Source organism: Argopecten irradians, chromosome 4 (assembly GCF_041381155.1).
Source record: "Argopecten irradians isolate NY chromosome 4, Ai_NY, whole genome shotgun sequence".
Classification (NCBI taxonomy): domain Eukaryota; kingdom Metazoa; phylum Mollusca; class Bivalvia; order Pectinida; family Pectinidae; genus Argopecten; species Argopecten irradians.
Genome location: NC_091137.1, coordinates 2,834,418 through 2,856,664, shown reverse-complemented (window position 1 = coordinate 2,856,664; position 22,247 = coordinate 2,834,418). Strand labels below are relative to the sequence as shown.

General features: G+C 47.7%; 1 protein-coding gene across 1 annotated transcript in view; it reads left to right on the top strand.

Moving 5' to 3' along the window:
- Positions 1-782: 782 nt before the first annotated feature.
- The window catches only part of LOC138320371 (uncharacterized), a 34,851-nt gene continuing 13,386 nt past the window's right edge, over positions 783-22,247 (top strand). The window contains exons 1-6 of the mRNA XM_069263291.1: positions 783-1,098; positions 1,560-1,643; positions 2,109-2,197; positions 19,381-19,452; positions 19,547-19,679; positions 22,112-22,209. Coding sequence (XP_069119392.1) covers positions 1,059-1,098; positions 1,560-1,643; positions 2,109-2,197; positions 19,381-19,452; positions 19,547-19,679; positions 22,112-22,209 — 516 coding nt within the window. The 5' untranslated portion in view covers positions 783-1,058. The remainder of the gene's footprint in view (positions 1,099-1,559; positions 1,644-2,108; positions 2,198-19,380; positions 19,453-19,546; positions 19,680-22,111; positions 22,210-22,247) is intronic.

The following is a 22,247-nucleotide window of genomic DNA, read 5'->3' as shown; positions in this document are numbered from 1 at the left end:
CCCTTCTCAATTAATACCAAAAGTAATCTCCCCTTCTCAATTAATACCAAAAGTAATCTCCCCTTTTAATATATACATGTACATACTGTATACATTTTATATCGATTTGTAAAAATAAACATATCTCTGTAATATGAATGGAAACAAAGTCTTACGACGAAGATGTTACATCATCTTTCATGTTTCAAGTTCATGACAAAGTGGGAGTAAATGCAAACGTTTCCTCCAAAACAATGAGTAGTGTGCAAGAATATGAATTACCTCCCTTGTGTCTTGCCGATGTACATATATATAATAATATTACTATTATATACATGTATGTTAATTTTTATACTACTTTGATTTTTCAATCACCGTAGGTAACTCATATCTTAATCAATTCAATGTTTTACTATGTTACGTGTAACTACTAACTTAATCAATACATGATTTTGCTGCCAATATTGCTATTTTAGCTGCTATTTTCTTCAAATGTCACACAGATAATCTCTTTGCCAAAATTTTGTTGATCGTAATTAATGGGCTATCTCATAGGATTATCTTCAGAATTATATGTAGTTTACATTGAATCTTCAAATTTACAGTTTGTGTTGTTGTTCCGCCCGTTAAATGATCCAGAAAAGCAGAATGGTGAAGTTGTTTTCAATAAAAAGGTGATTTTGGCGATCTTTGACCTTTGACCTTTACTACTATAAAGGTCAAAGGTGAAAACTATATTTGGAAAAATGAAATTCAGGTGATATACTAATCAATGATGTATAACACTTTATGGTTCTATGCAGCCAACGTTTGGAAAATAAGATATACAAAAAAGTGTTAATCTCACTTATTTAGTACATCAAAAAACACCCGAACAGGAAGGTGTTTAAAAAGGTAGATTTCCGTACAGAAGTTTTGGTTTTGTGTGTTAACAATATAATATCATGTTGTCACCGAGTTTTGCCTATCTGGGTTGTGTGTGATACGTCACTTGTGTCTCCTTTGGACGCCAGTTATCGTTGATAAGAACCAGTTCCTGACACTATGATTGATACGTACCTGGGTGACAAAACAAAGACATGTGCGCGACCGCGGAGGCGGGGAGGCTGGTTACCTTTGGTAGGTACGTCACTACACTTAATTACATTGTAATACGGGGATACATCTCTCTTCTCTTAGTCCTCCTCACTCGGATAAGCTGTCTGCTGCTTCGCACCAACTTCTGGATATGGTCTGAAAATAATTAGGCCACGATATGGCTCGATCGGTCAACATATTCATGATAAAATATGTCTATACATTTATGGTAGAGATGAGATAATAATGAACTGTTGATACCAACACTGATTTTACTTTTTAAAGTTAAAGAGTGTTTATTTCATAATACACTAGAGACACATTAAAAATTATTACCCGGACGAAGTCACTGGAATTACCCAAGGTCTATTGTGATGATCATCACTTATTGTGCCTGATCACAGTTTACCTAAATGTCGAATTACAATGTTTTACATTCCATACTTATTTCCATTGGAAATGATGCTGTCGCTCCTACTGTAGATAATAATTCATCCTTCTAGTGCTAACTCTGTTATGCTGGTCCGTACTCACCGAGTGTGTGAAAGCTGTAACAGTATCTACACCACAAAATGGCAACAATACAGGTAAGACAGAAACGCTTGCTCTCCTGGAGTCCCGTTGTCTTATTCTAAATTTAGACGTTTTATAGAAGCAATTGTTTGATATATCATGTGTCTTGAATTCGACCTATTTTATTATTTATAATATCCACAAATGCATTTTCTTTTGCTTTGTGTAACAACACATTTACAAAATATTACAGCCGATCGAATTATACAATAAACATTTACTGTATCATACAATTAAATGTTTATTAAGAATTGTGTCCTAAATCAGCTGTCGCTTGGAAATCGTGTATAAAGTACCCGTATTATAATCCATGTTCTAATGTTTGAATAGTGTTTAATTGGACTTTTTGACTGATAACATATATATATAGAACACAGATCAATGCCTTATCTGTTTTCTATATATATATATGTTACAATAAGTTGTATTTCTTATCGTATTGTGTAATGTATTCTTAAAACGGCCATGTTTTGTTTCAGGCATTCACGATCATTACCGATGTATGTACTGTCGTAAGGCCGAACATATCCTAGATTGTCTCGAGGTGGTCACGTGCGCGCCACATGAGGTAAGACATAACATACATTCACTTTTGACTTTTATGTCACTACCCCTTCTCCTACAAGCACACATCCACTTCTTCACCCCCTGTAACGTCGGACAAGCGGACGAGTTAGGTTGGTGGATAAGAGAACAACACTAGCAAATATTTAATAGAACATTATTATTATTTACAAATTCTACAAAAAACAACGAAGTCCTCGCACACTCGCTAATACACTCGCTCACATTCATTGAAAGTTCCAATTAGTTTTACACCAATAAGAGTCTCTGCACATGCCTCCCAAACTCCACAGGCGAATAATATCTCGATCCTAGACCGCAGATTAGGTTCCTCCACACGCACGTTACATGTGCGTGTAACTCGAGACCATCACTTCTCGAGTGTCCAATCACATCACCTTCTCACGTAGAAGGTTGTTCGTACGGGCACATCTGTACCACCGTAGGTTGACAATACCCACATTTGGTCGTAAGACTAACTCCCTCTGACTCTGTCGTCGACCCGCCTGAGCCACCGTCACACTTCCTGAGGCTGACCAATGTTATATGCTTTGGTCCTGTTGCCGAAGCCCCTTCTTCACCCCCTATACCCCTTCTCCTACAAGTACACATCCACTTCTTCACCCCCTATACCCCTTCTCCTATAAGCACACATCCACTTCTTCACCCCCTATACCCCTTCTCCTACAAGCACACATCCACTTCTTCACCCCCTATACCCCTTCTCCTACAAGTACACATCCACTTCTTCACCCCCTATACACCTTCTCCTACAAGCACACACATCCACTTCTTCACCCCCTATACCCCTTCTCCTACAAGTACACACACCCACTTCTTCAACCCCTATACCCCTTCTCCTACAAGTACACATCCACTTCTTCACCCCCTATATACCCCTTCTCCTACAAGCACACATCCACTTCTTCACCCCCTATACCCCTTCTCCTACAAGTACACATCCACTTCTTCACCCCCTATACCCCTTCTCCTACAAGTGCACATCCACTTCTTCACCCCCTATACCCCTTCTCCTACAAGTACACATCCACTTCTTCACCCCCTATACCCCTTCTCCTATAAGCACACATACACATCACCCTCGACCCCCTCTCTACGGACACACACTCACATCACCCCCTATACCCCTTCTCCTACAAACACACTCTCACTTCACCCTCAATCCCCCCTCTACGGACACACACTCACTTCACCCCAACCCCTGCCCTCTACGGACACACACTCACTGCACCTACTATACCCCTTCTCCTACAAACACAATGTCACTCCCCCCACCTATACGGACACACTCTCACTTAACCCCCTCCCCCCTCTATGAAGACACTCTCACTTCACCCTCAACCTCTCCCCTCTACGGACACATACTCACTTCACTCTCAACCCCTCCCTTCTACGGACACACACTCACTTCACTCCCAACCCCTCCCCTCTACGGACACACACTCACTTCACTACCAACCCCTCCCTTTTATGGACACACACTCACTGCATCCCAAACCCCCAACCCCTCTATGGACACACACTCACTTAACCCCCAACCCCTCCCCTCTACAGACACACACTCACTTAACCTCCAACCCCTCCCCTCTACGGACACACACTCACTTCCCCTTAACCTATCGCCTCTACGGACAATCTCTCGCTTCACCCCAACCCCTCCCCTCTATGAAGACACTCTCGCTTCACCCCAACCCCTCCCATCTACGGACAAACTTTCACTTCACCCCAATCCCTCCCCTCTATGGACACACACTCACTTCACCCCAAACCCCTCCCATCTACGGACACACACTCACTTCACTCCCAGTCCCTCCCCTTTACGGACACACACTCATTTCACCCTCAACCCCTCCCCTCTACGGACAAACTCTCACTTCACTCTCAACCCCCCCCCCTTCTATGAAGACACTCTGGCTTCACCCCAACCCCTCCCCTTTACGGACAAACTCTCACTTTACCCCAATCCTCCCCTCTACGGACACACACTTACTGAACCCCAACCCCTCCCCTCTACGGACACACACTCACTGAACCCCCAACCCCTCCCCTCTATGGACACACACTCACTTCACACCCAATCCCTCCCTTCTACGGACACACACTCATTTCACCCTCAACCCCTCCCCTCTACGGACAAACTCTCACTTCACTCTCAACCCCCCCCCCCCTCTATGAAGACACTCTGGCTTCACCCCAACCCCTCCCCTTTACGGACAAACTCTCACTTCACCCCAATCCCTCCCCTCTACGGACACACACTCACTTAACCCCCAACCCCTCCCCTCTATGGACACACACTCACTTAACCTCCAATCCCTACCCTCTACGGAAACACACTCACTTCACTCACAACCCCTCCCCTCTATGGACACACACTCACTTCACCCCAACCCCTCCCCTCTACGGATACACACTCACTTCACCCCCAACCCTTCCCCTCTACGGACACACACTCACTTCACTCCCAACCCCTCCCCTTTATGGACACAGACTCACTGCATCCCAAACCCCCAGACCCTCTATGGACACACTCTCACTAACCTCCAACCCCTCCCCTCTATGGACACACACTCACTTCACCCCAACCCCTCCCCTCTACGGACACATACTCACTGCATCCCAAACCCCCAACCCCTCTATGGACACACACTCACTTAACCTCCAACCCCTCCCCTCTACAGACACACACTCACTTAACCTCCAACCCCTCCCCTCTACGGACACACACTCACTTCACCCCCAAACCCTCCCTTTTACGGACACATTCTCACTTTACTCCCAATCCCTCCCTTCTACGGACGCACACTGACTTCAACCCAAACCCCTCCCCTCTATGGACACACACTCACTTCACCCCCAACCCCTTCCCTTTATGGACACACACTCACTTCACTCCCAACCCCTCCCCTTTATGGACACATACTCACTGCATCCCAAACCCCCAACCCCTCTATGGACACACACTCACTTAACCTCCAACCCCTCCCCTTTATGGACACACACTCACTTCACTCCCAACCCCTCCCCTTTATGGACACATACTCACTGCATCCCAAACCCCCAACCCCTCTATGGACACACACTCACTTAACCTCCAACCCCTCCCCTTAATTGACACACACTCACTTAACCTCCAACCCCTCCCCTCTACGGACACACACTCACTTCACCCCCAACCCCTCCCTTTTACGGACACATTCTCACTTTACTCCCAATCCCTCCCTTCTACGGACACACACTCACTTCAAACCCAAACCCCTCCCCTCTATGGACACACACTCACTTCACCCCCAACCCCTTCCCTTTATGGACACACACTCACTTCACTCCCAACCCCTCTCCTTTATGGACACATACTCACTGCATCCCAAACCCCAAACCCCTCTATGGCCACACACTCACTTAACCCGCAACCCCTCCCCTCTATGGACACACACTCACTTAACCTCCAATCCCTCCCCTTTACGGATACACACTCATTTCACTCCCAACCCCTCCCCTTTATGGACACATTCTCACTGCATCCCAAACCCCCAACCCCTCTATGGACACACACTCACTTCACCCCCAACCCCTCCCCTCTATGGACAAACACTCACTTCATTCCCAACCACTCCCCTTTATGGACACATACTCACTGCATACCAAACCCCCAACCCTCTATGGCCACACACTCACTTAACCTCCAACCCCTCCCCTCTATGGACACACACTCACTTCATCCCCAACCCCTCCCCTCTATGGACACACACTCACTTCATTCCCAACCCCTCCCCTTTATGGACACATACTCACTGCATCCCAAACCCCAACCCCTCTACGGACACACATTCACTTCACTCCCAACCCCTCCCCTTTATGGACACATACTCACTGCATTCCAAACCCCCAACCCAACTACGCACACACACTCACTTAACCTCCAACCCCTCCCCTCTATTGACACACACTCACTTCACCCCAACCCCTCCTCTCTACGGACACACACTTACTTCACCCCCAACCCCTCCCCTCTACGGACACACACTCACTTCACTCCCAACCCCTCCCCTTTATGGACACATACTCACTGCATCCCAAACCCCCAACCCCTCTACGGACACACATTCACTTCACTCCCAACCCCTCCCCTTTATGGACACATACTCACTGCATCCCAAACCCCCAACCCCACCACGGACACACACTCACTTAACCTCCAACCCCTCCCCTCTATTGACACACACTCACTTCACCCCAACCCCTCCTCTCTACGGACACACACTTACTTCACCCCCAACCCCTCCCCTCTACGGACACACACTCACTTCACTCCCAACCCCTCCCCTTTATGGACACATACTCACTGCATCCCAAACCCCCAACCCCTCTACGGACACACACTCACTTAACCTCCAACCCATCCCCTCTATGGACACACACTCACTTCACCCCAACCCCTCCCCTCTACGGACACACACACTCACTTCATTCCCAACTCCTCCCCTTCATGGACACATACTCACTGCATCCCAAACCCCCAACCCCTCTATGGACACACACACTCACTTAACCCTCCAACTCCTCCCCTTGATGGACACACACTCACTTCACCCCCAACACCTCCCCTCTACGGACACACACTCACTTCACCCTCAACTCCTCCATTCTACGGACAAACACTCGCTTCACCCCCAACCCCTCCCCTCTATGGACACACACTCACTTAACCTCCAATCCCTACCCTCTACGGATACACACTCACTTCACTCACAACCCCTCCCCTCTATGGACACACTCACTTCACCCCAACCCAACATGGACACATACTCACTGCATCCCAAATCCCCAACCCCTCTACGGACACACACTCACTTAACCTCCAACCCCTCCCCTCTATGGACACACATTCACTTCACACCAACCCCTCCCCTCTACGGACACACACTCACTTCACTCCCAACCCCTCCCCTTCATGGACACATATTCACTGCATCCCAAACCCCCAACCCCTCTACGGATACACACTCACTTAACCTCCAACCCCTCCCCTCTATGGATACACACTCACTTCACCCCAACCCCTCCCCTCTACGGACACACACTCACTTCACTCCCAACCCCTCCCCTTTATGGACACATACTCACTGCATCCCAAACCCCCAACCCCTCTACGGACACACACTCACTTAACCTCCAACCCCTCCCCTCTATTGACACACACTCACTTCACCCCAACCCCTCCTCTCTACGGACACACACTCACTTCACCCCCAACCCCTCCCCTCTACGGACACACACTCACTTCACTCCCAACCCCTCCCCTTTATGGACACATACTCACTGCATCCCAAACCCCCAACCCCTCTACGGACACACACTCACTTAACCTCCAACCCCTCCCCTCTATGGACACACACTCACTTCACCCCAACCCCTCCCCTCTACGGACACACACACTCACTTCACTCCCAACCCCTCCCCTTCATGGACACATACTCACTGCATCCCAAACCCCCAACCCCTCTATGGACACACACTCACTTAACCTCCAACTCCTCCCCTCTATGGACACACACTCACTTCACCCCCAACACCTCCCCTCTACGGACACACACTCACTTCACCCTCAACCCCTCCATTCTACGGACAAACACTCGCTTCACCCCCAACCCCTCCCCTTTATGGACACATACTCACTGCATCCCAAACCCCAAACCCCTCTATGGACACACACTCACTTAACCTCCAACTCCTCCCCTCTATGGACACACACTCACTTCACTCCCAACCCCTCCCCTTTATGGACACATACTCACTGCATCCCAAACCCCCAACCCCTCTACGGACACACACTCATTTAACTTCCAACCCCTCCCCTCTATTAACACACACTCACTTCACTCCCAATCCCTCCCTTCTACGGACACACACTCACTTCACCCCAACCCCTCTCTTCTAAGGACACATACTCACTTCCCTCCCAGTCCCTCCCTTCTACGACCACACACACTCACTTCAACCAAAACCCCTCCCTTCTACGGACACATACTAACTTCACTCCCAATCCCTCCCTTCTACGGACACACACTCACTTCACCCCCAACCCCTCCCTTTTACGGACACATTCTCACTTTACTCCCAATCCCTCCCTTCTACGGACACACACTGACTTCAACCCAAACCCCTCCCCTCTATGGACACACACTCACTTCACCCCCAACCCCTTCCCTTTATGGACACACACTCACTTCACTCCCAACCCCTCTCCTTTATGGACACATACTCACTGCATCCCAAACCCCCAACCCCTCTACGGACACACACTCACTTAACCCCCAACCCCTCCCCTCTATGGACACACACTCACTTCACCCCCAACCCCTTCCCTTTATGGACACATACTCACTGCATCCCAAACCCCCAACCCCTCTATGGACACACACTCACTTAACCTCCAACCCCTCCCCTCTATGGACACACACTCACTTCACTCCCAACCCCTCCCCTTTATGGACACATACTCACTGCATCCCAAACCCCCAACCCCTCTATGGACACACACTCACTTAACCCCCAACCCCTCCCCTCTATGGATACACACTCACTTAACCTCCAACCCCTCCCCTCTACGGACACACACTCACTTCACTCCCAACCCCTCCCCTTAATGGACACATACTCACTGCATCCCTAACCCCTCCCCTCTACGGACACACACTCACTTCACCCCCAACCCCTCCTCTCTACGGACACATCTCACTTCACTCCCAACCCCTCACCTTTATGGACACATACTCACTGCATCCCAAACCCCCAACCCCTCTATGGCCACACACTCACTTAACCCCCAACCCCTCCCCTCTATGGACACACACTCACTTAACCTCCAATCCCTCCCCTCTACGGATACACACTCATTTCACTCCCAACCCCTCCCCTTTATGGACACATACTCACTGCATCCCAAACCCCCAACCCCTCTACGGACACACACTCATTTAACTTCCAACCCCTCCCCTCTATTGACACACACTCACTTCACCCCAACCCCTCCTCTCTACGGACACACACTCACTTCACCCCCAACCCCTCCCCTCTACGGAAACACACTCAGTTCACTCCCAACCCCTCCCCTTTATGGACACATACTCACTGCATCCCAAACCCCCAACCCCTCTACGGACACACACTCACTTAACCTCCAACCCCTCCCCTCTATGGACACACACTCAGTTCACCCCAACCCCTCCCCTCTACGGACACACACTCACTTCACTCCCAACCCCTCCCCTTCATGGACACATACTCACTGCATCCCAAACCCCCAACCCCTCTATGGACACACACTCACTTAACCTCCAACTCCTCCCCTCTATGGACACACACTCACTTCACCCCCAACACCTCCCCTCTACGGACACACTCACTTCACCCTCAACCCCTCCATTCTACGGACAAACATTCGCTTCACCCCCAACCCCTCCCCTTTATGGACACATACTCACTGCATCCCAAACCCCAAACCCCTCTATGGACACACACTCACTTAACCTCCAACTCCTCCCCTCTATGGACACACACTCACTTCACACCCAACCCCTCCCCTTTATGGACACATACTCACTGCATCCCAAACCCCCAACCCCTCTACGGACACACACTCAATTAACCTCCAACCCTCTCCTCTATGGACACACACTCACTTCACCCCCAACACCTCCCCTCTACGGACACACACTCACTTCACCCTCAACCCCTCCATTCTACGGACAAACACTCGCTTCACCCCAACCGCTCCCTTCTACGGACACATACTCACTTCACCCTCAACCCCTCCCTTCTACGGACACATACTCACTTCACTCCCAATCCCTCCCTTCTACGGACACACACTCACTTCACCCCCAACCCCTCTCTTCTAAGGACACATACTCACTTCACTCCCAATCCCTCCCTTCTACGAACACACACTCACTTCAACCAAAACCCCTCCCTTCTACGGACACATACTAACTTCACTCCCAATCCCTCCCTTCTACGGACACACACTCACTTCACCCCCAACCTCTCCCTTTTACGGACACATTCTCACTTTACTCCCAATCCCTCCCTTCTACGGACACACACTCACTTCAACCCAAACCCCTCCCCTCTATGGACACACACTCACTTCACCCCCAACCCCTTCCCTTTATGGACACACACTCACTTCACTCCCAACCCCTCTCCTTTATGGACACATACTCACTGTATCCCAAACCCCCAACCCCTCTATGGCCACACACTCACTTAACCCCCAACCCCTCCCCTCTATGGACACACACTCACTTCACTCCCAACCCCTCCCCTTTATGGACACATACTCACTGCATCCCAAACCCCCAACCCCTCTATGGACACACACTCACTTAACCCCCAACCCCTCCCCTCTATGGACACACACTCACTTAACCTCCAATCCCTCCCCTCTACGGATACACACTCATTTCACTCCCAACCCCTCCCCTTTATGGACACATACTCACTGCATCCCAAACCCCCAACCCCTCTACGGACACACACTCATTTAACTTCCAACCCCTCCCCTCTGTTGACACACACTCACTTCACCCCAACCCCTCCTCTCTACGGACACACACTCACTTCACCCCCAACCCCTCCCCTCTACGGACACACACTCAGTTCACTCCCAACCCCTCCCCTTTATGGACACATACTCACTGCATCCCAAACCCCCAACCCCTCTACGGACACACACTCACTTAACCTCCAACCCCTCCCCTCTATGGACACACACACTCAGTTCACCCCAACCCCTCCCCTCTACGGACACACACTCACTTCACTCCCAACCCCTCCCCTTCATGGACACATACTCACTGCATCCCAAACCCCCAACCCCTCTATGGACACACACTCACTTAACCTCCAACTCCTCCCCTCTATGGACACACACTCACTTCACCCCCAACACCTCCCCTCTACGGACACACACTCACTTCACCCTCAACCCCTCCATTCTACGGACAAACATTCGCTTCACCCCCAACCCCTCCCCTTTATGGACACATACTCACTGCATCCCAAACCCCAAACCCCTCTATGGACACACACTCACTTAACCTCCAACTCCTCCCCTCTATGGACACACACTCACTTCACTCCCAACCCCTCCCCTTTATGGACACATACTCACTGCATCCCAAACCCCCAACCCCTCTACGGACACACACTCAATTAACCTCCAACCCCTCCCCTCTATGGACACACACACTCACTTCACCCCCAACACCTCCCCTCTACGGACACACACTCACTTCACCCCAACCCCTCCATTCTATGGACAAACACTCGCTTCACCCAAACCGCTCCCTTCTACGGACACATACTCACTTCACCCTCAACCCCTCCCTTCTACGGACACATACTCACTTCACTCCCAATCCCTCCCTTCTACGGACACACACTCACTTCACCCCCCAACCCCTCCCTTTCTAAGGACACATACTCACTTCACTCCCAATCCCTCCCTTCTAGAACACACACTCACTTCAACCAACCCCTCCCTTCTACGGACACATCTAACTTCACTCCCAATCACCTCCCTTCTACGGACACACACTCACTTCACCCCAACCCCTCCATTTACAGACAAATTCTCACCCCAACCCTCCCTTTATGGACACATACTCACTGCATCCCAAACCCCCCCCTCTAGGACACACACTCACTTAACCTCCAACTCCTCCCCTCTATGGACACACACTCACTTCACTCCCAACCCCTCCCTTTATGGACACATACTCACTTGCATCCCAAACCCCCAACCCCTCTACGGACACACAACTCATTAACCTCCAACCCTCCCCTCTATGGACACACACTCACTTCACCCCCAACACCTCCCCTCCTCTACGGACACACACTCACTTCACCCCAACCCCTCCATTCTACGGACAAACACTCGCTTCACCCCAACCGCTCCCTTCTACGGACACATACTCACTTCACCCTCAACCCCTCCCTTCTACGGACACATACTCACTTCACTCCCAATCCCCTCCCTTCTACGGACACACACTCACTTCACCCCCAACCCCTCTCTTCTAAGGACACATACTCACTTCACTCCCAATCCCTCCCTTCTACGAACACACACTCACTTCAACCAAAACCCCTCCCTTCTACGGACACATTCTAACTTCACTCCCAATCACTCCCTTCTACGGACACACACTCACTTCACCCCCAACCCCTCCCTTTTACGGACACATTCTCACTTTACTCCCAATCCCTCCCTTCTACGGACACACACTCACTTCACCCCCAACCCCTTCCCTTTATGGACACACACTCACTTCACTCCCAACCCCTCTCCTTTATGGACACATACTCACTGTATCCCTAACCCCCAACCCCTCTACGGACACACACTCACTTAACCCCCAACCCCTCCCCTCTATGGACACACACACTCACTTCTCACCCCCAACCCCTTCCCTTTATGGACACATACTCACTGCATTTCCATCCTCGCCCCTCTACGGACACACACTCACTTCAACCCTAACCCCTCCCCTCTATGAAGACACTCTCACTTCACCCCGACCCCTCCCGTCTACGGACACACTCTCGCTTCATCCCAACACCTCCCCTCTACGGAACACTCTCGCTTCACCCCAACCCCTCCCCTTTATGGACACATACTCAATGAATCCCCAACACCTCCCTTCTATGGATACATACTTAATTCACCACCTACTTCTCCCTCTACAGACACACACTCACTTCACCCCCTATACCCCTTCTCCTACAAACAATACACTCACTTCACCCCTCCCCTCTACAAAGATACACTCACTTCAACACCTACCCCCGTCGCCTTCACACACGCACTCACCTTCGGCCTATCCATACAATCACACACTCACATATCACAGCCCAACCCCTACCCTTTACAAGCACACACTCAAATGTCTCAGCCCTACCCTATACAAGTTCACACTCATATGCCTCAGCCCTACCCCATACAAGCACATACTCACATGTCTCAGCCATACCCCATACATGCACACAATCACATGCCTCAGCCCTACCCTATACAAGTTTACACTCATATGCCTAAGCCCTACCCCATACAAGCACATACTCACATGTCTAAACCCTACCCCATACAAGCACACACTCACATGTCTCAGCCATACCCCATACCCGCACACAATCACATGTCTCAGCCCTACCCCATACAAGCACACACTCACATGTCTCAGACCTAACCCATACAAGTACACACTCACATGTCTCAGCCCTACTCCTACTCTATACAAGAACACACTCATATTTCTCAGACCTACTCCTAACCCATACAAGCACACACTTAAATGTCTCAGCCCCACCTACCCCATACAAGCACATACTCACCTTAGCCCAACCCTACACAAGTACAAACTCAAATGTCTCAGACCTACCCGATACAAGCACACACTCACATGTCTCAGCCATACCCCATACAAGAACACACTCACATGTCTCAGCCCTTCCCCATACAAGCACACACTCACATGTCTCAGACCTACCCCATACAAGCACATACTCACATGTCACAGCCCTACCTCATACAAGCACACACTCACATGTCTCAGCCCTTCCCCATACAAGCACCTACTCATATGTCTCAGCCCTACTTCTACCCAATACAAGCACACACTCACATGTCTCAGTCCTTCCCCATACAAGCACACATTCAATTATCTCAGCCCTTCCCCATACAAGCACACACTCACATGTCTCAGCCCTACACTACATAAGCACACTTGCATGTCTCAACCCTTCCCCATAGATGCACACACTAAAATGTCTGAGCCCTACCTGATACAAGCACACAATCATATATCTCAGCCCTATCCCATACAAGCACAAACTCACATGTCCCAGCCATTAATCACACAAGCACACACTGAACTGTCTCAGCCCTACCCTATACAAGTGCACACTCACATGTCTCAGCCCTACCCCATAAAAGCACACACTCACTTGTCTCAAACCAACACTACACAAGCACACACTAACATGTCTCAGCCCTACCCCATACAAGCACATACTCACCTCAGCCCTACCCTATACTAGCACAAACTCAAATGTCTCAGCCTTACCCGATACAAGCACACACTCACATGTCTCGGCCTACCTAATACAAGCATACACTCGCATGTCTCAGCCCTACCCCATACAAGGACACACTCACATGTCTCAGACCTTCTCCTTCCCCATATAGCCACACACCCACTCTACCCTACCCCATACAAGCACATACTCACCTCAGCCCTACCCTATACTAGCACAAACTCAAATGTCTCAGCCTTACCCGATACAAGCACACACTCACATGTCTCGGCCTACCTAATACAAGCATACACTCGCATGTCTCAGCCCTACCCCATACAAGGACACACTCACATGTCTCAGACCTTCTCCTTCCCCATATAGCCACACACCCACTCTACCCTACCCCATACAAGCACACACTCACATGTCTCAGCCCTACCCCATACAAGCACACACTTACATGTCTCAGCCCTACCCCATACAAGCACACACTCACATGTCTCAGACCTTCTCCTTCCCCATATAGCCACACACACACATGTCTCATCCCCTACCTTATACAAGCAAACACTCACGTGTCTCAGCCCTACCCCATACAAGCACACACTCACATGTCTCAAACCAAAACTACACAAGCACACACTTACATATCTGAAACCAACACTACACAAGCACACATTCACATGTCTCAGCCCTACACTACCCAAGCACACACTCACATTTCTCAGCCCTATCCCATACAAGCAGACACTCACATGTCTCAGACCTTCTCCTACCCCATATAGCCACACACCCACATGTCTCATCCCCTACCTGATACAAGCACACACTCACATGTCTCAGCCCTACCCCATATAAGCACACACTCACATGTCTCAGCCCTTCCCAATACAATGACACACTCACATGTCTCAGCCCTACCCCATACAAGCAATCACTCACATGTCTCAGCCCTACACTACACAATCATACATTCACATGTCTCAGCCCTACACTACCCAAGCACACACTCACATGCCTTAGCCCTATCCCATACAATCACACACTCACATGTCTCAGCCCTTCCCCATACAAGCACACACTCACATGTCTCAGCCCTACTCCATACAAGCACACACTCACATGTCTCAGTCCTTAACTACACAAGCACGCACTCACATGTCTCAGCCCTAACCTATACAAGTGCACACTCACATTTATCAGACCTACTCCTACCCCATACAAGCACACACTCACATGTCTCAGCCCTTCCCCATACAAGCACACACTCACATTTCTCAGCCCTACTCCATACAAGCACACACTCACATGTCTCAGACCTTCTCCTACCCCATATAGCCACACACCCACATGTCTCATCCCCTACCTTATACAAGCACACACTCACTTGTCTCAGCCCTACCCCATACAAGCACACACTCACATGTCTCAAACCAAAACTACACAAGCACACACTTACATGTCTCAAACCAACACTACACAAGCACACACTTACATGTCTCAGCCCTACACTACACAAGCACACATTCACATGTCTCAGCACTACACTACCAAAGCACACACTCACATGTCTCAGCCTTAACTACACAAGCACACACTCACATGTCTCAGCCCTTAAATACACAAGCACACACTCACATGTCTCAGCCCTACCCCATATAAGCACACACTCACATGTCTCAGCCCTTAACTACACAAGCACACACTCACATGTCTCAGCCCTAACCTATACAAGTGCACACTCACATTTATCAGACCTACTCCTTCCTCATACAAGCACACACTCACATGTCTCAGCCCTTCCCCATATAAGCACACACTCACATGTCTCAGACCTTCCCAATACAAGGAAACACTCACATGTCTCAGCCCTACCCCATACAAGCACACACTCACATGTCTCATTCCTAACCAATACAAGTGCACACTCACATGTCTCATCCCCTACCTTATACAAGCACACACTCACATGTCTTAGCCCTACCCCACACTCACATTTCTCAAACCAAAACTACACAAGCACACACTAACATGTCTCAAACCAACACTACACAAGCACACACTCGCATGTTTCAGCCCTACACTACACAAGCAAACATTCACATGTCTAAGCCCTATCAACTACAAGCACACACTCACATGTCTCAGCCCTATCCCATACAAGCACACACTCACATGTCTCAGCCCTACACTACACAAGCACACATTCACATGCCTCAGCCCTACATGTCTCAAACCAACACTAAACAAGCACACACTTACATGTCTCAGCCCTACACTACACAAGCACACATTCACCTGTCTCAGCCCTACACTACCAAAGCACACACTCGCATGTTTCAGCCCTACACTACACAAGCAAACATTCACATGTCTAAGCCCTATCCACTACAAGCACACACTCACATGTCTCAGCCCTATCCCATACAAGCACACACTCACATGTCTCAGCCCTACACTACACAAGCACACATTCACATGTCTCAGCCCTACACTACCCAAGCACACACTCACATGTCTCAGCCCTATCCCATACAAGCACACACTCACATGTCTCAGCCCTTAACTACACAAGCACAAACTCACATGTGTCAGCCCTACTCCATACAAGCACACACTCACATGTCTCAGACCTTCTCCTACCCCATATAGCCACACACCAACATGTCTCATCCCCTACCTTATACAAGCACACACTCACTTGTCTCAGCCCTACCCCATACAAGCACACACTCACATGTCTCAAACCAAAACTACACAAGCACACACTTACATGTCTCAAACCAACACTAAACAAGCACACACTTACATGTCTCAGCCCTACACTACACAAGCACACATTCACCTGTCTCAGCCCTACACTACCCAAGCACACACTCACATGTCTCAGCCCTATCCCATACAAGCACACACTCACATGTCTCAGCCCTTAACTACACAAGCACACACTCACATGTCTCAGCCCTACCCCATATAAGCACACACTCACATGTGTCAGCCCTTAACTACACAAGCACACACTCACATGTCTCAGCCCTAACCTATACAAGTGCACACTCACATTTATCAGACCTACTCCTACCTCATACAAGCACACACTCACATGTCTCAGCCCTTCCCCATATAAGCACACACACTCACATGTCTCAGACCTTCCCAATACAAGGACACACTCACATGTCTCAGCCCTACCCCATACAAGCACACACTCATATGTCTCAGTCCTAACCAATACAAGTGAACACTCACATGTCTCATCCCCTACCTTATACAAGCACACACTCACATGTCTCAGCCCTACCCCATACAAGCACACACTCACATTTCTCAAACCAAACTACACAAGCACACCAACATAAATCAACACTACACATCCACACAGTACACAAGCACACACTAACATGTCTCAAATCAACACTACACAATCACACACACGCATGTTTCAGCCCAACACTACACAAGCACACATTCACATGTCTCAGCCCTACACTACCCAAGCACACACTCACATGTCTCAGTCCTATCCAATACAAGCACACACTCACATGTCTCAGCCATACCCCATACAAGCACACACTCACTTGTCTCGAACCAACACTACACAAGCACACACTCGCATATTTCAGCCCTACACTACACAAGCACACACTCGCATGTCTCAGCCCTACACTACACAAGCACACATTCACATGTCTCAGCCCTACACTACCCAAGCACACACTCACATGTCTCAGCCCTATCCCATACAAGCACACACTCACATGTCTCAGCCCTACACTACCCAAGCACACATTCACATGTCTCAGCCCTACACTACCCAAGCACACACTCACATGTCTCTCAGCCCTATCCCATACAAGCACACACTCACATGTCTCAGCCCTTAACTACACAAGCACACACTCACATGTGTCAGCCCTACCCCATACAATCACACACTCACATGTCTCAGACCTTCTCCTACCCCATATAGCCACACACCCACATGTCTCATCCCCTACCTTATACAAGCACACACTCACTTGTCTCAGCCCTACCCCATACAAGCACACACTCACATGTCTCAAACTAAAACTACACAAGCACACACTTACATGTCTCAAACCAACACTACACAAGCATACACTTACATGTCTCAGCCCTACACTACACAAGCACACATTCACATGTCTCAGCCCTACACTACCAAAGCACACACTCACATGTCTCAGCCCTATCCCATACAAGCACACACTCACATGTCTCAGCCCTTAACTACACAAGCACACACTCACATGTCTGAGCCCTACCCCATATAAGCACACACTCACATGTCTCAGCCCTTAACTACACAAGCACACACTCACTTGTCTCAGCCCTAACATATACAAGTGCACACTCACATTTATCAGACCTACTCCTACCTCATACAAGCACACACTGACATGTCTCAGACCTTCTCCTACCCCATATAGGCACACACCCACGTCTCATCCCCTACCTTATACAAGCACACACTCAGATTTCTCAACCCTACCCCATACAAGCACACACTCACATGTCTCAAACCAACACTACACAAGCACACACTAACATGTCTCAGCCCTACCCCATACAAGCACACACTCACATGTCTCAAACCAACACTACACAAGCACACACTCACATGTCTCAGCCCTACACTACCAAAGCACACACTCACATATCACAGCCCTACACTACACAAGAACACACTCATACAGATCTTCTCCTACCCCATACCTCTATCACCTTTTCTCACTTCGCCAACCCTTCCCCCTTGAGTACACATATAATAATGTTCTTAAGGATATTCAACATGTTACTAATAATTATATATATAAATATATATTATACTTGATGTTGATGGGCAAATTAGTTGTATTTGAAAATGAATACATGATGGCGGAGTTTAAGAAATTATATAAATCAATTACCAGTAGTACTATGGCAGATTTATTTTTTTACAATATAGAGGGCCATCAATTTTGGAATTATTTGGGATTTATTTATGTTTCATTTGCATAATTAACTTTAAAATGAAGGATGTGGTATCTGTTTAGGTCTACTTTTCCATTCCAGGTATGTTTCATAGAAAAAGAGATGTTACCGTCCGGTTGGCCAGTTATCAACGCTGGGTGCCGATCTCGTCATGTGAGTCAATATAATGATAAAAATTTAATCAAAATATTGTCTTAATTATTTTCCAAATTGTCCTATTTATTAAATTATCAATATTTCCTTACAGCGATGCAACCTCATGACGTGTTTTGGGGAGTCTATGCACGGATACAATAACCATGTAAAGAAGCGTTCTACTTTGTCTTGTCATCATTGTTGTGAGGGAGAGTTCTGCAATCTGTATGGCTGCCCCGATAGTGGTAAGTAAGGGGGAGTTCTGCAATCTGTATGGCTGCCCCGATAGTGGTAAGTAAGGGGGAGTTCTGCAATCTGTATTGCTACCCCGATAGAGGTAAGTAAGGGGGAGCTCTGTAATCTGTATGGCTGCCCCGATAGTGGTAAGTAAGGGGGAGTTCTGAAATATGTATAGCTTCCCCGATAGTGGTAGGCAAGGGGAGGCCTGCAATCTGTATGGCTGCCCAGATAGTGGTAAGTAAGGGGGAGTTCTGCAATCTGTATGGCTGCCTCGATAATGGTAAGTAAGGGGCAGTTCCGAAATCTGTATGGCTGCCCCGATAGTGGTAAATAAGGGAGAGTTCTGCAATCTGTATGTCTGCCCCGATAGTGGTAAGTAAGGGGGATTTCTGAAATCTGTATGGCTGGCCCGATGGTGGTAAGTAAGGGGGATTTCTGAAATCTGTATGGCTGCCCCGATAGTGGTAAATAAGGGAGAGTTCTGTAATCTGTATGACTGCCCCGATGATGGTTAGTAAGGGGGAGTTCTGTAATCTGTATAGCTGCTCCAATAGTGGTAGGTAAGGGGGATTTCTGAAATCTGTATGGCTGGCCCGATGGTGGTAAGTAAGGGGGATTTCTGAAATCTGTATGGCTGCCCCGATAGTGGTAAGTAAGGGGGATTTCTGAAATTTGTTTGGCTGACCCGATAGTGGTAACGAAGGGGGAGTTCTGAAATTTGTTTGGCTGACCCGATAGTGCTAAGTAAGGGGGAGTTCTGTAATCTGTATTGCTGCCCCGATAGTGGTAAGAACACATAATAGATGTAAGGGAGGTTCTGTAATCTGTATTGCTGCCCCGATAGTGGTAAGAACACTTAATAGATGTAAGGGAGGTTCTGTAATCTGTATTGCTGCCCCGATAGTGGTAAGAACACATAATAGATGTAAGGGAGGTTCTGTAATCTTCATGGTTTTCCTGATGATAGTATTATTCATGCATATCATGTAATCATTGCTTGCAATTATTGTTGAGTAATTATTTTTGGCCATGGTCTGAGAGGGTCCCACATGCATCCTCACCAAAACCTCCGAACCAATATTTTTCTTAACCCGTATGACCCACTGATCACAAATCAAAATGTTACCATTGCATAAGTTTTGATGAATTTCCGGTTATGACGTCCTCAAAATGGCCGCCATCTCGAATTTCACTAAAAAATGAAAAATAGTCATAACATTGACATTTTTCAACCAAAGTAGACAAATGAGATATCAAAATGACAATAGAACGATAAATATGTATTAGGACCAAAAACATCCAATATAAGTAGTGGTTTCAACGCAGGAAATGAAAAAATAGGATTTTAAACTCAAAAATGGTGATTTTTCAGCATATTTTTCATATTTGGCTTGACTCAGCAAAAAGTTTACCAACAACAAACTATTACTTCTAATAAGTTTTTGACCACATTTTAATCAGTTTAAGCAACAACAACAACAAAACAAATGCTAACATTGTATAAGTTCCGGTTATGACGTCTTCAAATGGCTGCCATCTCGAATTTCACTAATAAGGGAAAAATAGTCATAACATTGGCATTTTTCAACCGAAGTATACAAATGAGGTATCAAAATAACCACAATAGAACAACAAATAAATATCAGGACCAAATAATCCAATATACGTAATGATTTGTACGCGGTAAATGAAAAAAAAAGAAGATTTTTAGCTCAAAAATTGTGATTTTTCAGCAAATTTTTCATATTTGGCTTGAGTGAAATTCGAGATTGCGGCCATTTTGATGACGTCATAACCGGAACTCATACAATGTTAACATTTGTTTTTGTTGTTGCTGTTGTTTAAGCTGATTGAAAAGTGGTCAAAAAGTCGATTAGAAGTAATAGTTTGCTGTTGTGAAACATTTTTGCTGCGTCAAGCCAAATTTGCTGAAAAATCACCATTTTTGAGCTTAAAATCCGGTTTATTCATTTCCTGCGTAGAAACCGTTATATAAATTGGATTTTTTGGTCCTGATATGTATTTGTTGTTCTATTAGTGTCATTTTGATACCTCATTTGTATACTTCGGTTGAAAAATGTCAATGTTATGACGTTTTTTTTCATTTTTATATGAAATTCGAGATGGCGGCCATCTTGATGACGTCATATCCGGAAGTTCATCCCAACTTATGCAATGTTAACATTTTGATTTGTGATCAGTGGGTCATAAGGGTTAAAGAAAATATTGGTTCGGAGGTTGGGGGTGCATGTGGGACCCTCCTAATCCATGGCCTATATGGCTGCCCGATAGTGGTGTGCAGAGGACAATTCTATCATTCTTTGAGAAGGGGTGTTCTGCAATGTAAACGATTTGTCGATAGTGATCAACAATATTTCGTGACATCATTGTTTAATGAAGAATTTCGTAACTTGTTTTGTAACCTTTTATGTTTCAGAGGACATGATGGTATTGCCCTCCACTCGATGTCTAGCGTGTGATGCAGTAAAGGACCCTATATATTGCGATAAAATGATAAATTGTCCTTACTCACAGGTACGTGAAATACTTATTTGAGTTGCACACTACAGCCT